This window comes from Populus alba, chromosome 4 (genome assembly GCF_005239225.2).
Source record: "Populus alba chromosome 4, ASM523922v2, whole genome shotgun sequence".
Lineage (NCBI taxonomy): Eukaryota > Viridiplantae > Streptophyta > Magnoliopsida > Malpighiales > Salicaceae > Populus > Populus alba.
In genome coordinates, this window is record NC_133287.1 from 6,285,350 (window position 1) to 6,300,147 (window position 14,798).

Here is a 14,798-nt window from a genome sequence, read left to right on the forward strand (position 1 = left end):
TGATGCTAAAGGCTGAATTAAGAGGTCATGGCTATCCATTCAAAAAAAAAAAAATTGATCATAAAATCCTTGGATGAAAGTTCTTTTTTGTTTCTTTTTTTTTTTTTTTTTGCCTAAAAGCTTGTTTTAGTAATTTAATTCTTCAAATAAAATGCAAAGAGAATATTATCTCTGGCTGCTAGCTATTTTTTATATAGGAAAGGGTAAAAATGAAAACACAACGTAGATTTATTGTGGATATCCAAGTATTTTTCTCACATAGATTAAAGTTTTTTTTAATAATTCAAATTTAAAACTCCAACTATGAAAAGAAGTAAAATTCACATAAATCCCTAGTATGTTTTTTGACTTCACCGAAAAAACGAGCTTGATTTCCGTGCGCAAAAGCTGGCCTATCCAAAGAAATGGATTTAATCTAGTACTAAATAAGAAAATAAAAAATGTGTTCTTTCTCGCATTACCAACAACTTTGTCGCCTTTTTCTGCCCACTTTAATAATCAATTTATTTTCCATGAATCTTGCAATTTGACTTGGCAAGTAGAATTCAAAAAGAATAATATAATTATTTATATTCCCTTAAGAACATATAAGAATCCAAATCCAAGTTCATTAAATTCAAACCAATTATGAGTATCCAAATCCAATTGACTTATTGCTCATTCATGATCCAATCAGAACGATTGGTGCTGATCATGTCATAATCAACCACCTAATCTGCAGTTCATCTCTCCTGGAAATCTAAATCTTAGAATCAGACACATCAAAAGATTAGCAAAATAAAGTTAATCAGGATAGGGAAATTTATAGCACTCATGATGTACATATTTGAGAAGCCAGAGTGTTTTGAACGACAACAGTGAATGATATATGGAGTTTGTTTCTCAACCCACAATTTCAACGGGAGAGTCGACAAATATCAAATAACGAAAATCCGATTGCAAATGGAATTACACAGGCAGGAAAGCTGAGCTCTAAACTAGTAAAATAATCCTTTGATCACCAATGCTTGATAAAAATCTCTGCACATATATAAGCTAAGTGGGTAACAAACTCTTGCTTATTCATATACTGCTGTAAGAACGTGAACTGCGGTGGCTTAGACTACGATCTTTCTTTAACATTGCCTCCAGATTCTGAAAGCATTTCAGTGGTCTCACCTGTGCATTTTACCCAAAAAAAGGGAACAAAAAAACCGTTAGTTCTACAAAAACAGTAGTGTCAACGGGATAAAATGCTCTCCTAAAGAACTAGAACTAGAAAAATGTAGCTCCCAAGAGAAGGTTCAATTCATAAATTTAATAGTATCGTTTTTCAATATTTATTATCAAAACTAGTACTCATAGCACCAAAGAATAACATAACGGAAGACTCTAATGTATTAATCCCACCAGGGGCACTTAGAATAAAGCATTTATAGCAATTCAACACCAGAAATGATTAGTTATTCGCACGAACTGCTTCAGAGACAGTCAGATAAAGTGCAATGTCAAAATTGTGGTTACTCATCAGGTAAAGTAAAGTATCCCCAAACACAAATTCAGAGGAGAAACCTTCCAACGTCTCTTATGACCAATACTGTTTTGAATGGCATCCAGTCTTGTTAGTATCTGCCTGAAAGTTGGTCGCTTAGCTGGATTCTCATGCCAGCACTCCTGAATTAACCTGTGAAATGAAGACAGCGTCATGATTTCTCTATCCCATAACTGATCTCAATGAAAGATCAGTTGACATTGAACAATCTTGACAGTATAGGTGGAAGGTACCAAGCAATTCAATTTTGTGAGAACTATTTATAATAGAATACACAATTTGTGATAATGAAGATATTTTATAAACCTGTCTATGGATGTTTCTACAGTGACCAGCATTTGATGAATTACGAGATTTGTTCAGGATCATAGATTGCTCAGGGTTCAATTTAACTCGAGTAGCTATTTATCTAGAATCATTCCAAATGGAAAGTTGACTCAAAAATCTTGTGTATAAACAAAAAGAAACACAATTTCGTGTTAGGTTTGAATTGTTTAAAATTCAATGGAATTCAAACTAGTGATATGATATGAATTCAAATTCAATTCACTCCATTCTCAACTTGATTCCAGAATGGAAAGCAGATTAAAAAGATCTTAAGAAATAAGAGTAAACAATTCTTAAGAATACCATGACACCATCTTTTCTGTCTTGGTGAGTCAAGGCATTGTCAGACAGTCATTGTTTACATGCAAAAATGTTTGGGTTTGGCCGTGGTTCCAGGACTTCTTAGCAATGCAATTCACAGATTCTGGTAGTAGACTTTTTTAAAGAAGCTATAAGAGCAGCATGCTTCAGGTTCTGCCTCATGAAGCCTCTAGACTGAGTTTCAACTCATGAGAAGTTATTACATCACTTGTGGTAGTCAATGTGGAATTAATTGAAGATCCATCCTACAGGAGCACCACCTCTTGCTTAAAATTTCTTTTGTTTTAATGTTTGCTTATGTTTACTAGTGGTTCTTATTAATGATGTTCGTACATGTATAATGTTTTCATACCAAATCCAATTATAGAAAAATATGATGTCAGATTCCACAGTTAGTTTAAGAACAATTGCAATAAACTCAATGCTTTAAAAAAGAAAAAATCTCATGTAAAAAGAACCCCTAAGACAGAATGGCATACTATTTAAGTCCATGTGCATAGGACTTTGTTGGAGCTTAAAAAAGAACAAATCTCATGTAAAAAGAACCCCCAAGACAGAATGGCATACTCTTTAAGTCCATGTGCATAGGACTTTGTTGGAGCTCTAAAAGGCGGACGCTCTTTCGCTGCATAAGCTGAAGGAACCTCATGTTCTTGTTTAGCAGAAAATGGCGGGCAGCCTTCAATCATCTAATGTATATTAGATAACAAATGTCCATAGTCAAAATAAATCATAAAATCTATCAAAGATCAAGAATAAATGAGGTTGCATGTATATGCTTTGTCAAATTGTTGAGGCGCTAAGCATGAACTCTGGGTGCACAGTGAGAAAATGCTCTAACATATACAAAGGCCTGTTATTACAAGAAGACCTGTAATGATACGACTGAGAAGTCTTTACCTCCTGTAGGATTAAAGCAAAGGAGAAAATATCTACTTTAGTATCATATTCTTCATTTTTGAAAACCTCTGGAGCCACATACCGCCCTGTCAATGACAAAACAGACATTTCCATAACAATATTCATCTAACAAGTCAGCTACAGGAATATGGATCAATGAATACATACAAGAAAATAGCTGGCATGTAGGAAAGGCATTTGGTTTAGCTACTTCCAAAATAAATGAGGTTCATAAAGATGAAAAAGCCACGCTTACAGGAATTGTCGAGACTACTTGGAGGTTTTTCTTCTTTAACTGTAAGCAACTTGCTAATTCCAAAGTCTGCGACTTTCAGATGCCCAGAATCATCCCGCAATATATTTCTGTTATCTTGCTCATAAGCAACATAAGAAGGTGCTGACAATGTCAGCAAAATTGAGGAATCCAATGAATTTTAACTGAAAGTTCCACTATAGTCATAGATATGTGTGCATGTCAAATAAAAAAACCAGCCTAAGTTGAACAAGAAAACTTACGAAGGCTCAAGATCACGGTGAATTATTGGTACCGGCTTATTCTCATGCAAGTAATTCATTCCCCTGCAACATTTGCAGAAATAGAATAGTTCTTTCAAGACTGTCATCAGGGAGTGAAGTGACAGGCAAACAGCTAACATTTTCATCTTCATCTCCATCAACCAAAGCATGTCACACATCTTGAAGGATTTGTTTTACAGTAAAATCTAACACTATATATCATCCATACAAGAACTTAAAATCTTAGTGATGGGGGATGAAGGGAAACAACGGGAATTAATTTTTATTTATTTAAGAATTTTAAATATTTTATTATTATATTAGATTTTATTATTTAGGAAAATTAATATTCATTAGTTATTAGTTAAATTAGGATTTTAGTTTCCTTCTTGAATTAAGACTTATTAGGTTTTCCTACTTTGTTTGGTTTGGTGCATGTAAATAAGCACCTCAACATTAGTTATTTTAAGAATGTATCATTAATGATTGAAACAAAGACTTTGAATGTTCTTCAAGATTAAATGGGTCTCTCTTGTGCTGATTCCTTAGGATCAAATGCGTCTTTGTTTTGTTCCCTTCATGACCAAGAATGTTGACTCTCTTATTGGTGAATTTTGGTTACTGTTCTAAATTAGCCTCCTTGTTGGTGATCTTGTTTTTTTTTATTCTACATCAATTTGGCTAGTCCTACATCACATAGGCATCACTGTCCAATTTTTTACCCATTTACATTAAATAAACGAGACTCCACAACTTTAGTGTTTCTCAAATGATTGTTAAATTACTGGAAAAACTATATGCTATACATTGAACAATCAAAGTTTTGAAAAAAAAAAAAACTTTAGGCAATAAATCATGTATTTATCCAAGGCTTGGAGACCAGTTTTATATCCTAATATGTTTGACAGCAGAACTGTAAGATCCTTCGAAAGTACAAGTCAATCATGAGATTTTTAGTCTTGAATCACAATTCTTGAATACATGATACTCTCCTAGCTATTCATTTGATTGACATTTTCTTCAAGCAGACTAAGTTCTATAGCTAGAAAATGTTATTTATCATTCTTAGTGGGTCAGTCACTAATGTATACGCATCAAATCAAAAAATGATTGCTATTTGAAACAAATTAGATATTCAGAATAATAATAAACTCCAAGAAAAAGCAAGGAGGCCTTTTATGGGGGGTGGGAGTGTAAACACCAAGTATTTACAAGCCCACTGTACATTCTTTATTTTAGACTTGAAATTTGTGTTTACACTGCATTAATGGGAAAAATAAAAATAATAAATAATAACAGACCTTGCAATATCAAGTGCAAGTCTCACAGCTGCTATTGGTTTTAATGCTCCTTTTCTTTTCAAGAACGCACAAAAATCTCCCTGTAATATTAATGGAAAACCAAAAACTACAAATGTTAATTTTATGATATAAGATTTCATGACTTGAACATCTAAAAGCATTTTTATCTATTAATTTCTTCTGGAAAAATAAAGATAGATAGATAGATAGATAGATAGATGTCACCACAGAGAAAATGCAGATCCACCACTCTGCTGATGTGAAAGAGCAGAATTGACCTATTTACTAAGTAGAAGTAAATATTTACAAAGATCTAGTCTCTAATTTCAATACAAGTGAATTTCAGGTTAGAAGGAAGGATGCTAAGAAGAGAAATGGAGGATGGTCTTCCCATCCTTGCTTACAAATCAAATCCAAAGGACAAATCCATCACACATGAAGCAGAAATTTTCACAAGGATATACCATTAATACTATTAAAGTTTGTTTAAGAAATCATATCCACATGGGTGCATGTATATACCAGAAACAAGTTGACTTCAAAGGAGGGCTCATCAGGGGAACAAATTTATCATCATCAAATTCAATAAAGCAGACAGGAAAAATAAAGCCACAATAACTGGCATTGAAAATGATGCATAACAACCAGCAAAAAGAATTATACAAAAATAATAGAGTTGTGGCAATAACAAACATCCAGCAGAAAACAATAAGAATGAATAAGATTGGATATGCCACTCCCATGGTGAGCGACAGAATTAAAGAACAAACCTTGGGTAAATATTCAGTCACGATCATCATTGGACTACTTTGAGTAACAGCACCCAGAAACTGGACCACATTTGGATGCCGTATTTTCTGAAGCAATGCAAGTTCATCTCTGAATGCTCTCCTGTGCAAAACTAACTGTCATGATAACCGAAGCGTACAAAACTAGATACTATTAAGAAAAAAGGTTCAGGGTATAGATAACCCACACTTTATCCTCGTCCGAAAGCACCTCCTCACCAAGCTTTTTAACAGCAACCTGAATTCCTCGCCATAATGCTACACAAAAGGTTCCCTGTGGCATATTTCACACAATCAACTTGAAAATGAGATGTGTTTCAAACAGGTCAAATACAGTTTGACCATAGAATTAGCCAAAACACCTCAGATATCTTATCTAAAATATATATGTTCATTACCTAATATGCTCATTACCTAAGGAACTCATCATTGTATTCTTACTCAACTCGAATGCTTACAGTAGAGGGATATAAGCCACTTATATATATGTGTATATATATAAGAGTTTCACTCAAAATCATCTACAAAGTTTAAATTGAAGTTGTAACATTTGACAATAAGTATCAACACAAGAAGAAACTGACATTGATCTTCACAACATTAACATAAGAAGCAATAAAATACTAGCTCAAAGAGGTCTGTAAGCAATGTTATCAGAAGACAAACAGAAGCTCATAAGTTCCAGAAGGTGAAAAAAGATATGGGGAACAAGTGACCTTAGTTAATTCCACACTGTTAGTAAAATCCAGTTCATCAGGATTGATTTCATATTCCGGGACCTCACGTGCATGTGTAACGTGCATAGGAGCCATCTACATAAACAGAACCGATCCAAGACACAATAAGAAAAACAGGGCAAAAGTAAACTGATGCATCATGTAAAAAACAAAACTGATAACATACCAGAGGTTTTGCACCACGCTTCTCCAAGAGTTTGATCACATCATGGTTTTTGTAAAATATAGCATCTGCAAGAGGCTGTTTAAGCAACATCAGTTTACTGAGAAAAGAAAAGAAAAAAAAAAACTCTTAACTATCAGTTAAACAACAAACCAAACGATACATTTTAGTATTTAAAAAACCCCAGGAATGCTTGGGTTTGTAATGCTCTCCATGCAACTGGAGAATTTGAAAGCATCCCATATCTTACTACCTAGCATCAGCAACAGAACCCACTCCAAACTGGCAATTTGAAACCCTTTGGCTCAAAACAAAATGCTTGAGCAAATTGCCTGGGCTAACTCAAATGGCATACACCGCATGCCTCCTCCAAATTAACAACAAAATTATTTAACACAAAGCAAAATTCCTAACTTCATAATCCACAAAGTCTATCTACCCATAGGCTTGTTAGGAATCAAACTCAAATCTCGGGCCGTACAACATCATCAACCCGATAAAAAAATATTAAAAAAAAAAAATTAAGCCAGCCAGCAATCTAATATCTCAAAACAACTATTTCAACAATCTGAAGAAACACAAATCAGAAAAACAAAATCATTATCCAAATACATACAGTGCTACCCCAACGATCCTTGGGGTCAATTTCGGCCCCATGATCGAGCAAAAGATCGACAACTTGAGTGAGGCCTTGACAAGAAGCAATATGAAGTGCAGTACGGCCATCAATATCACGAAAATTAACATCAACATCAGAATTCACCAAATCTTTGATCCCTTCTAGATCTCCTTCATTAGCTAAGTACATTAGCCTCACTCCTGGATCAACTCCATCCATATCAACATCAGATTCTTCTCGGTCTCTCTCCGGTGCTAGTGACGATTGCTTTCCTAACGTAAACCTCAATGGATTCTTCCCTTCCATTATTTTGAAAGAAGAATATTTCGTGGGGCTGATTAGGAGGGAACGATGGAAGGGCAATTTTATACTCTTTCCTCTTCTGTCGCTGACCGCTTAAAACCCTAAAATGGAGAAGGAAGCAATGTTGGCTTTAGCTATACACGCGTGAATCATTCAAATTCGGAATCTTTTTCCTATCTTTTTTTTCCCCAAAGAAAGAAATGTGAATTTAAATTGGAATGTGTGATTCACGCGATTACCTGCGCCTGTGATGACAATTGTGATGCAAGCATGAAAGGAAGGAGGCGGATGCCCGCGGATATAATATCTTATAGGTTTTATTTTATTTTATTTTTAACTTTAGCGAATCAAGAACAAAAAAAAAAAATAATAATTTAAATAACGGATACGCCGGCAATGTCAATTGTCAACTTAAGATGGATAAGATCACGTGGAAAAACTTAAGATCCAAGCAAGCAGCTGATATCAAGCTCATCTTTGCTGGGAAATGCTGGCCATCGTCGCAGTCAACATAGGACCCAGTAGTAATTGGCGTCATCTTCTTCCTTCACACAAGTCAGAGGCCCTTATTAGGGTTATTTCATTCGCTGAGACCAGCACCCCATTCTAGAGATGCTTTACTTAGTATTAATTCGCATCTGTGTTCACATCCATTTTCGGCTTCATCTTCGTGGAAGGAAGACGACCCATGGAAAACGAGGCCAATTTGCTTACCTAGAAAATGTCTCCCATCATATATATGTGTGTGTGTGTGTGTGTGTGTGTGTATAAAACTGTTGTTTGCCGGATAATTTTATTAATATTAATATCAATTATACTCTAGGCTATAATAAGGAGTCATCATTTTCTATTAAGACACATTAATTGTTCACCTAAATGTTTAGTCTTTTTTTTTCTTTTTAGGTTGTTTTCTCGTCCTTTCAAGTTATGTTATCACATGGTTTTTTGTGTTGAGTTTTGTTCTTGCTGTATATGCTTTCACATATGTGATGTGACAAAGATTATTCCTAGGTGATGTTACAGATTGCTATTACGAAATTCAATAATAGGGTTAAGCTAGAAAGAAAAATGAAATAACAAGGATCAGATTAACCCAAAAAAAAAAAAAACACTTTTCCATTTGTATTGTTCAAGGGGTGCGCCATTAAACGCTTTGGTCCACGTAGTTGTCAATATTTATATTTTAGTCACAAAACTATATTTTTCTTATATTTAGTGAAAAATAAAAGAGAAAATCACCAAAAAGAGAAGAGGGGGAGAAAAAAACTCTCTATCAACCACATTTCAATCTAAAACAATATCGATTTTGGTGTCAATTAGCTTGTCTTGAATAACAGAGTTCAATGAAGGGATGCTAAAAAATATAATGGATCCGAAAAGTGTGATTTGATTTTTAGTTCTTAGGATGATTGGAGAATGTTTTGGGGTTGAAATTTGAGCTATAGAGGTTCTTATGATGTGTCGTGTGTATGTGTGTGCTTTTTAGTTGAAAAGATTTTGAAATTTGGGTTTTAGAAATCAAATATCTTGGGACCTGATTTCATGATACTTCGATCAAAAATTTCTTAAGCAAACAACTCGTTTGATCTTTGAAAAACAAAAGGCGAGTGGACTTGGCCTTCCAAACTAATTGTGCACTTAGACAATTTTTTTAGAGATCAGGCATATAATCTTGGACTCCCAAGACAATGAACACCTAGCCTTTATTTTTAAAGGCCAGGTGCCTATGCCTGGTCGAGGAAGCTAGGTGCATCTAGGTCGTTCATTCAAGCTCAAACGTGTATTGGCTTCATTCATTTATTGGCTCTTCATTAAAAAAAAAAAAACATTTGTATATAAATAAGTACAATGATATTGAAAAAAATCATTTGATTATGTCATGCTTTTTTAAATAAGTTATTTTTTAAAGGACTTGGCCATGCTAAATATGATGATGATGATATATTTTGTTAGTGCTTTGACTAATGATGATCATGTAATTACTAATAAAATAGATGAACATCAAACAAGGACAATTGTCCATCAAAGGCGTTATAAACACATAAAACCCTAATTTTACATGCATAAAATTATAATAAGTAATAAACACATGGACAAGGCTAAACTTAAGTCTAAGCAAGTTATTTCACATAATCCATACATATGAGAATATATATATATATATATATATATATATATATGCAAGACTTCAAAGATTTGGTCCAACATCATTCCAATATAAAACCAATCTAATATACATTGCATAATCTCAAAATCTCATCACAACACACATTAAAATAATCAAATAAGCATGATATTTATCTAACATAAATATTCATTCAAAGAAGATTGCCCAATCAAAACCTCATCATAAAACACATCAAAAATCAACAATAAAGCAAGATAATTATTCAAGAGAGGTTTGAGGTTTGAAATGAAAAAATAGCTAAGAGCTACTAGAATATATGAAGAAAAAAATGATGGCTAGGGTTTTGGGTGGAAGAGATGATGGATAGTATGTTTTGTGTGGCAGCTCCTTTTTCTTGCAAGATTCCTCTACTATTTACAGAACAAAATTTTTCATTTTCCTTCCACCAAGAAATTTGATTTTATTTTAATCCCTTATTTTCTTGCTTCGAACTTTTAGCTCATTTGGCCTATTTTGATTTTTTTTTCTTATTTCTTTCTAACACGTATGTTTCTCATTATTGAAATAAGTTATTAACTATAAAAGAGAGCAATGGTGTGTCCATTTGTTTATTTTCTTTTCTTGACAATAACATAAGTTTCATCTAAGACAAAAAGTTTTTACTTTATTATGAGTTCCATCTTCATAACTAAACATGTTTTGTCAAAAGATGTTTTTTGTTTTTCCATGCCATTATAGGTATAATGTGATATAGGTTTATGAGGAGGGTCGTGAACTTAGAAAGAGATATGGATACACATTGGTTAAAATCCATATTTTATGGTTAGAGCGGTTATGCTTAAGTTGTGAAGGTTAATAATGTGAATCTCATAGATTTAAAGATCTAGAAATTCATAGTCAAATCGATCATTCTCAAAAAAGCTAAATTTAGGTTTTTAATTGAGCTTGACACAATGATAACCTACACCAAGACATCAAGAGTATAGAAACCAAGGCTCCATCTAACACCTATAAACCGATGTTAACAAAAAGTATAAAAGATGTCATGAAGCTTTGTTAATTATTTGATAAGTAAAAGTAGTTCAATAAAGAACCAAATTAAAATAATTCATCTCTCACATATAATAAATGGGACAATGATGTATTATCCAACTTAAAAAAATAATGTCTTATAAAATAATATTTATACTTGAAATAAAGTAAACCCTGGAAGATCTAATATGCTAACATAAACTCAAATTAAAATAAGGCCCAAACTATCTTAAATAAAACAACATGAATAATAATAATATTTTTTTTTTTTGAAAAATAATGCTAAATAGTCGCACAATATGGATAAGAAGAAATAATTCTTGAATGAAATCCTTGTTTGAAAAAAACCTTTAGTCAAATAGGTTATGATGCTGCCACTTGGATTCCAAAACAAACAAGAAAATAATTCTTCCAAACCCTTTTATCTGGCTCACAAGTCATCCAATTATCTAACCTCTAATGCTAATCTTCATGAACCATCAATAAAAAATCATCTAAATTCTTTTAGAAAAGAAAGATTGTTATTCATTTGAGTATTAGCTCTTTTTTTTTTTTTCAAGTATTTTTATAATTAACATAGTTTTTATCTGTGTACAAAAAATAAAAGACATAAAATTTTATACATAGAGAAACCTAAAAACATATAAATGACAGTAATTTGTCTTTTAAATAATATCACATATGTTATTTCAGAATAATTCAAGAAATTTATCCAATCAAGTCCTTACTTGATTTTTTTTTTCTTTAGGTCTAAAATTATAATTCATGTATTAATTACATTCTAGTCCTTAATTTTTAAAACTTATTTACAATCAAGTCACACTTAATCAATCATTCCATTTTAATTTCTCACCACTGGTTCTTATGTGTGTGACCCATTAGGTTCCCTAATAAGTTGGAACAAATATAAATCATAATCCTAAATAAAATAGGATTAAACAAATAGACAATCTAATTTATTATCAATTCAATAATTGATCGATTTAAATTTGAAGATCAAATATAATGTCTATAACTTATCATGATCTTTTAAATACTAAAAAAAATCATAAATGATTTGATTTATTATTTTAATGACTAGTTTCTCAGTATAATTATTATTTCTTTAAAAAAAATTCTAATTTAAATATTATAGCATGAAGTATATTTGTTTTGTTAAATTATTTTTATTCTTAACGTTATATTTATTGATTTCTTAAATAAGTTGAATCTCTTTTGAAATCTCATTTCACTATGATTTCACTAATAATACTTTTTGAGAATACATGAAATATTTTTTCTAATTCACCTAGGTTAATAAATCCTTTTTTAATCACTCAATTATCTTCATATAATTCATGTTATACATAATATATGTATGTTTGTTACCTTAATTAGGACAATGTATAATCAAAATAAAAGCATAATATTACTCAATTCAATTTTCAATTTACATCTTATAGTAATTTAAGAAATTTAATTCAAGCAAAATCTCACACTCAATACAAGTTTGCATGAATCACTAGATTCAATGCGTAGATAAGACTCTGTCTTAACTTGTTTACACTTGAAATTCCATGGAACAATTGACAACAAAAATAATAGCAACCAGCATTATATAGCAAAAAAGAAAAAAAATTCTTGGGAACATCTTTAACTTGACATATATATCACCACAACTATTATCTCCATCTTCAGGACTGAGCCAGCCGGCGAATATCGAACGGGTATGTATCCGATGCAGATTGTGCACTGTAAGATCTCCTTCCAATAATTACGTTTGCTGCCTCAGTCGGGTGAAATGCATCCCAAAACACATATTGGTTTCTATTCCGGCATGGATTTTGTAAAGGTAGACATGTAATTTGGCCATTATTCCTCCCAACACCGCAACATCCAGCATTTGTAACCGTAAAACCTGAAATTAACAAGCACAAAGCAAATTAAGCGGGTGGCCGGCAGGTCATCCCGGTGACCTGATGGTCAATCCAGTGACTCGACATCTCGGAGTCTGTCCCAGCCCGGATCACTGAAAAACACAGACTTCTAGAGTTTAACACTTTGAAAGCTAACGGGATATTTACCAAAAGTTGCAGGTCTGCTTATTATATCTTGAAAGATCCCATAAGCATTGATGTAGATAAACCTCGCATCAGGAGTATTGCCGTTGAACTGAGCAACAAGAGATCTGAGCTTATTATTGAAAATCTGGTTGGCAGAATTAACTCTCTGAACACAAGTTCTCCCATCAGGACTATTTTGGGCCAATTGACTGGGGCTGCAGCCTATCTGACCCACTCCAATCAACACGAACTTCCTGGCTCCATAGTTGTACAAAATCTGTACCAAATCAAGTAAACATTAGTGTCCCAAAAAAATTACCTCTTCGTTTCTTGAAATAGCACACCGAATTTATTTGAAGAAAAAAAAAAACTGACCTTTAACTGGTCAGTATATTGTTGGATAAGAACATTAGCATATTGCTCTGGAGTGTATTGGCGGCTTGATGAGTAAAACTGAGGCATGAAATAATTGTTAAGGTAATCATTGCTGCCTAGTCCAATTGAGAAAATGCACCTGCTTAGATAATTTGCTGCTGTGTCTTCGTCCCCAAGTATGTTCACGATTTGTGAGACCGTATTCTGGTAGTTTCGTACTTGACCACTAAAACTAATTCGATCTCCCTGGAAAAACCAAAGACTGGTAATTATATACCTAACAATCAAGCTATAAAATGAGTATTAATGATATATAATAAGTAGTTGGTTAATAATTACGAGTTGCTGGCCGGTTTCATCTCTGATTCCGGCAGCAGCAGATGCATAATTCACTCCTCCGAGTATAGCTCGGCCCCTTGCTGTAGCATAAGGTGGAATGTAGTTGCGGAAGCCCAGTTGCTCAGCTGTTTGAAATAGAGGATATATGTTAGCTGCACTCGTTCCTTTTGCTTTGACGACGACATATATACACACCATTGTATATACAAAATAAAGAGTTGTAATTCAACCAAGTTTAATGTCAATTTAAATTGTTTTTATTTAAAATTAAATCTTTTTATATTTTTCGATCGAGTTCAAATGCAAGGTAAAATATACATGGAGAGTTAAGAGTAGTACTACTGAGAGAGCCGGGAGAGAAGTAAGAGCTGCTACTTACCAATGACATCAACCGTTGTTCTGCCATTGGAAAACCTTCCGGTCGGTCCTCGAGGGAAGTCAATCCCATAAGGCAAGTAATTAGCTCTAGCCAAAGATGAAAGCTGATTGTTATTGCCATTATCGACCAAAGAATCCCCGAAAATAAAGTAGCCAGGAACTTGCTGCGCTCTAGCGCCACATGGTTCTGAAAGCAAAACTGCTGCAAAAATCACACCCACCACCCAACATTTCTCTAGCACCCCCTCCATTAATTAATCAAAAAAGTTTGATATAAGGAATGATCAAGAAGAGGTAAGGGTGTGAAGTACTAGAGGACTAGGCAATGGAGGAGGTGTGTGTGATGAGTTTAAATGCAAGTACCATATATATAGATGGGAGTGACATTGGAGATCGCGTCAAGAGCTTCAAAAAAGGAAAGAAAGAGGGAAGCCATGGAACTAGTGGGTTATTGTTTTAGCTTTTACAGTTGAAGAAGGTGGTTAGCTGCATTAATATCACGCGGCTATGCATGGGAAAGGACGGCAGTAGGCAGATATCACTCTGCACGCCCTGTGTGGATGATGTATTGCTTCGGTGACCAACTTAGTGTTTGAAAAATTTCAGTGTAAGGTTTGATTTATGGTTTTTTTTTTTTTTTTATGTTATCTAGAGAATATGATTTATTGAAAACAGGGTTATCTTTAATGATATATAGAATTATGATCTTCAAATATAATTTATCTTTAATTCTATATCCTCTCTTGAATCGATTCAAATCTGTAAATAAATTCTTTATGGTTACTAGTATTAATTTAATTATGAGACCTGAAAATATTATAAATTAGTCTAATAATATCAAATAAAACCTAGCGTAGTGCATCAACTTCTAGTGGCATGGATCCCAAGAAAAGGAAGAAAGAAGCAATATTAATTAGGATTTGGGTATGCTTAAAGTGTTGGTTGAAAACAATTGCTAGTGGCCAATAGTTAATATTTCTGTCGGTGGTGGACTTGGG

General features: G+C 33.2%; 2 protein-coding genes across 3 annotated transcripts; both read right to left on the reverse strand.

The window, feature by feature from the left end:
• Positions 1 to 769: 769 nt before the first annotated feature.
• On the reverse strand, positions 770 to 7,813 carry LOC118030379 (serine/threonine-protein kinase 12). 2 transcript variants are annotated; one of them, XM_035034459.2, is made up of 13 exons: positions 7,746 to 7,813; positions 7,201 to 7,607; positions 6,588 to 6,662; positions 6,401 to 6,496; positions 5,873 to 5,958; positions 5,667 to 5,787; positions 4,897 to 4,976; positions 3,596 to 3,658; positions 3,336 to 3,442; positions 3,080 to 3,165; positions 2,747 to 2,868; positions 1,552 to 1,663; positions 770 to 1,158 (listed from the first exon to the last, which is right to left on the reverse strand). In XM_035034459.2, the coding sequence occupies exons 2-13, from the start codon at positions 7,507 to 7,509 to the stop codon at positions 1,063 to 1,065; spliced, it is 1,353 nt and encodes a 450-aa protein (XP_034890350.1). In that variant the 5' UTR covers positions 7,510 to 7,607; positions 7,746 to 7,813; the 3' UTR covers positions 770 to 1,062. The 2 variants fall into 2 exon arrangements, 1 of the variants encoding a protein (XP_034890350.1); XR_004684312.2 differs by lacking the exons at positions 2,747 to 2,868; positions 7,746 to 7,813 and having other exon boundaries at positions 7,201 to 7,717.
• Positions 7,814 to 12,052: 4,239 nt separating this feature from the next.
• Positions 12,053 to 14,223, reverse strand: LOC118030380 (GDSL esterase/lipase At1g29670). The gene is made up of 5 exons (XM_035034461.2): positions 13,802 to 14,223; positions 13,423 to 13,547; positions 13,084 to 13,329; positions 12,730 to 12,985; positions 12,053 to 12,563 (listed from the first exon to the last, which is right to left on the reverse strand). The coding sequence occupies exons 1-5, from the start codon at positions 14,049 to 14,051 to the stop codon at positions 12,340 to 12,342; spliced, it is 1,101 nt and encodes a 366-aa protein (XP_034890352.1). The 5' UTR covers positions 14,052 to 14,223; the 3' UTR covers positions 12,053 to 12,339.
• Between the last annotated feature and the right edge of the window lie 575 nt (positions 14,224 to 14,798).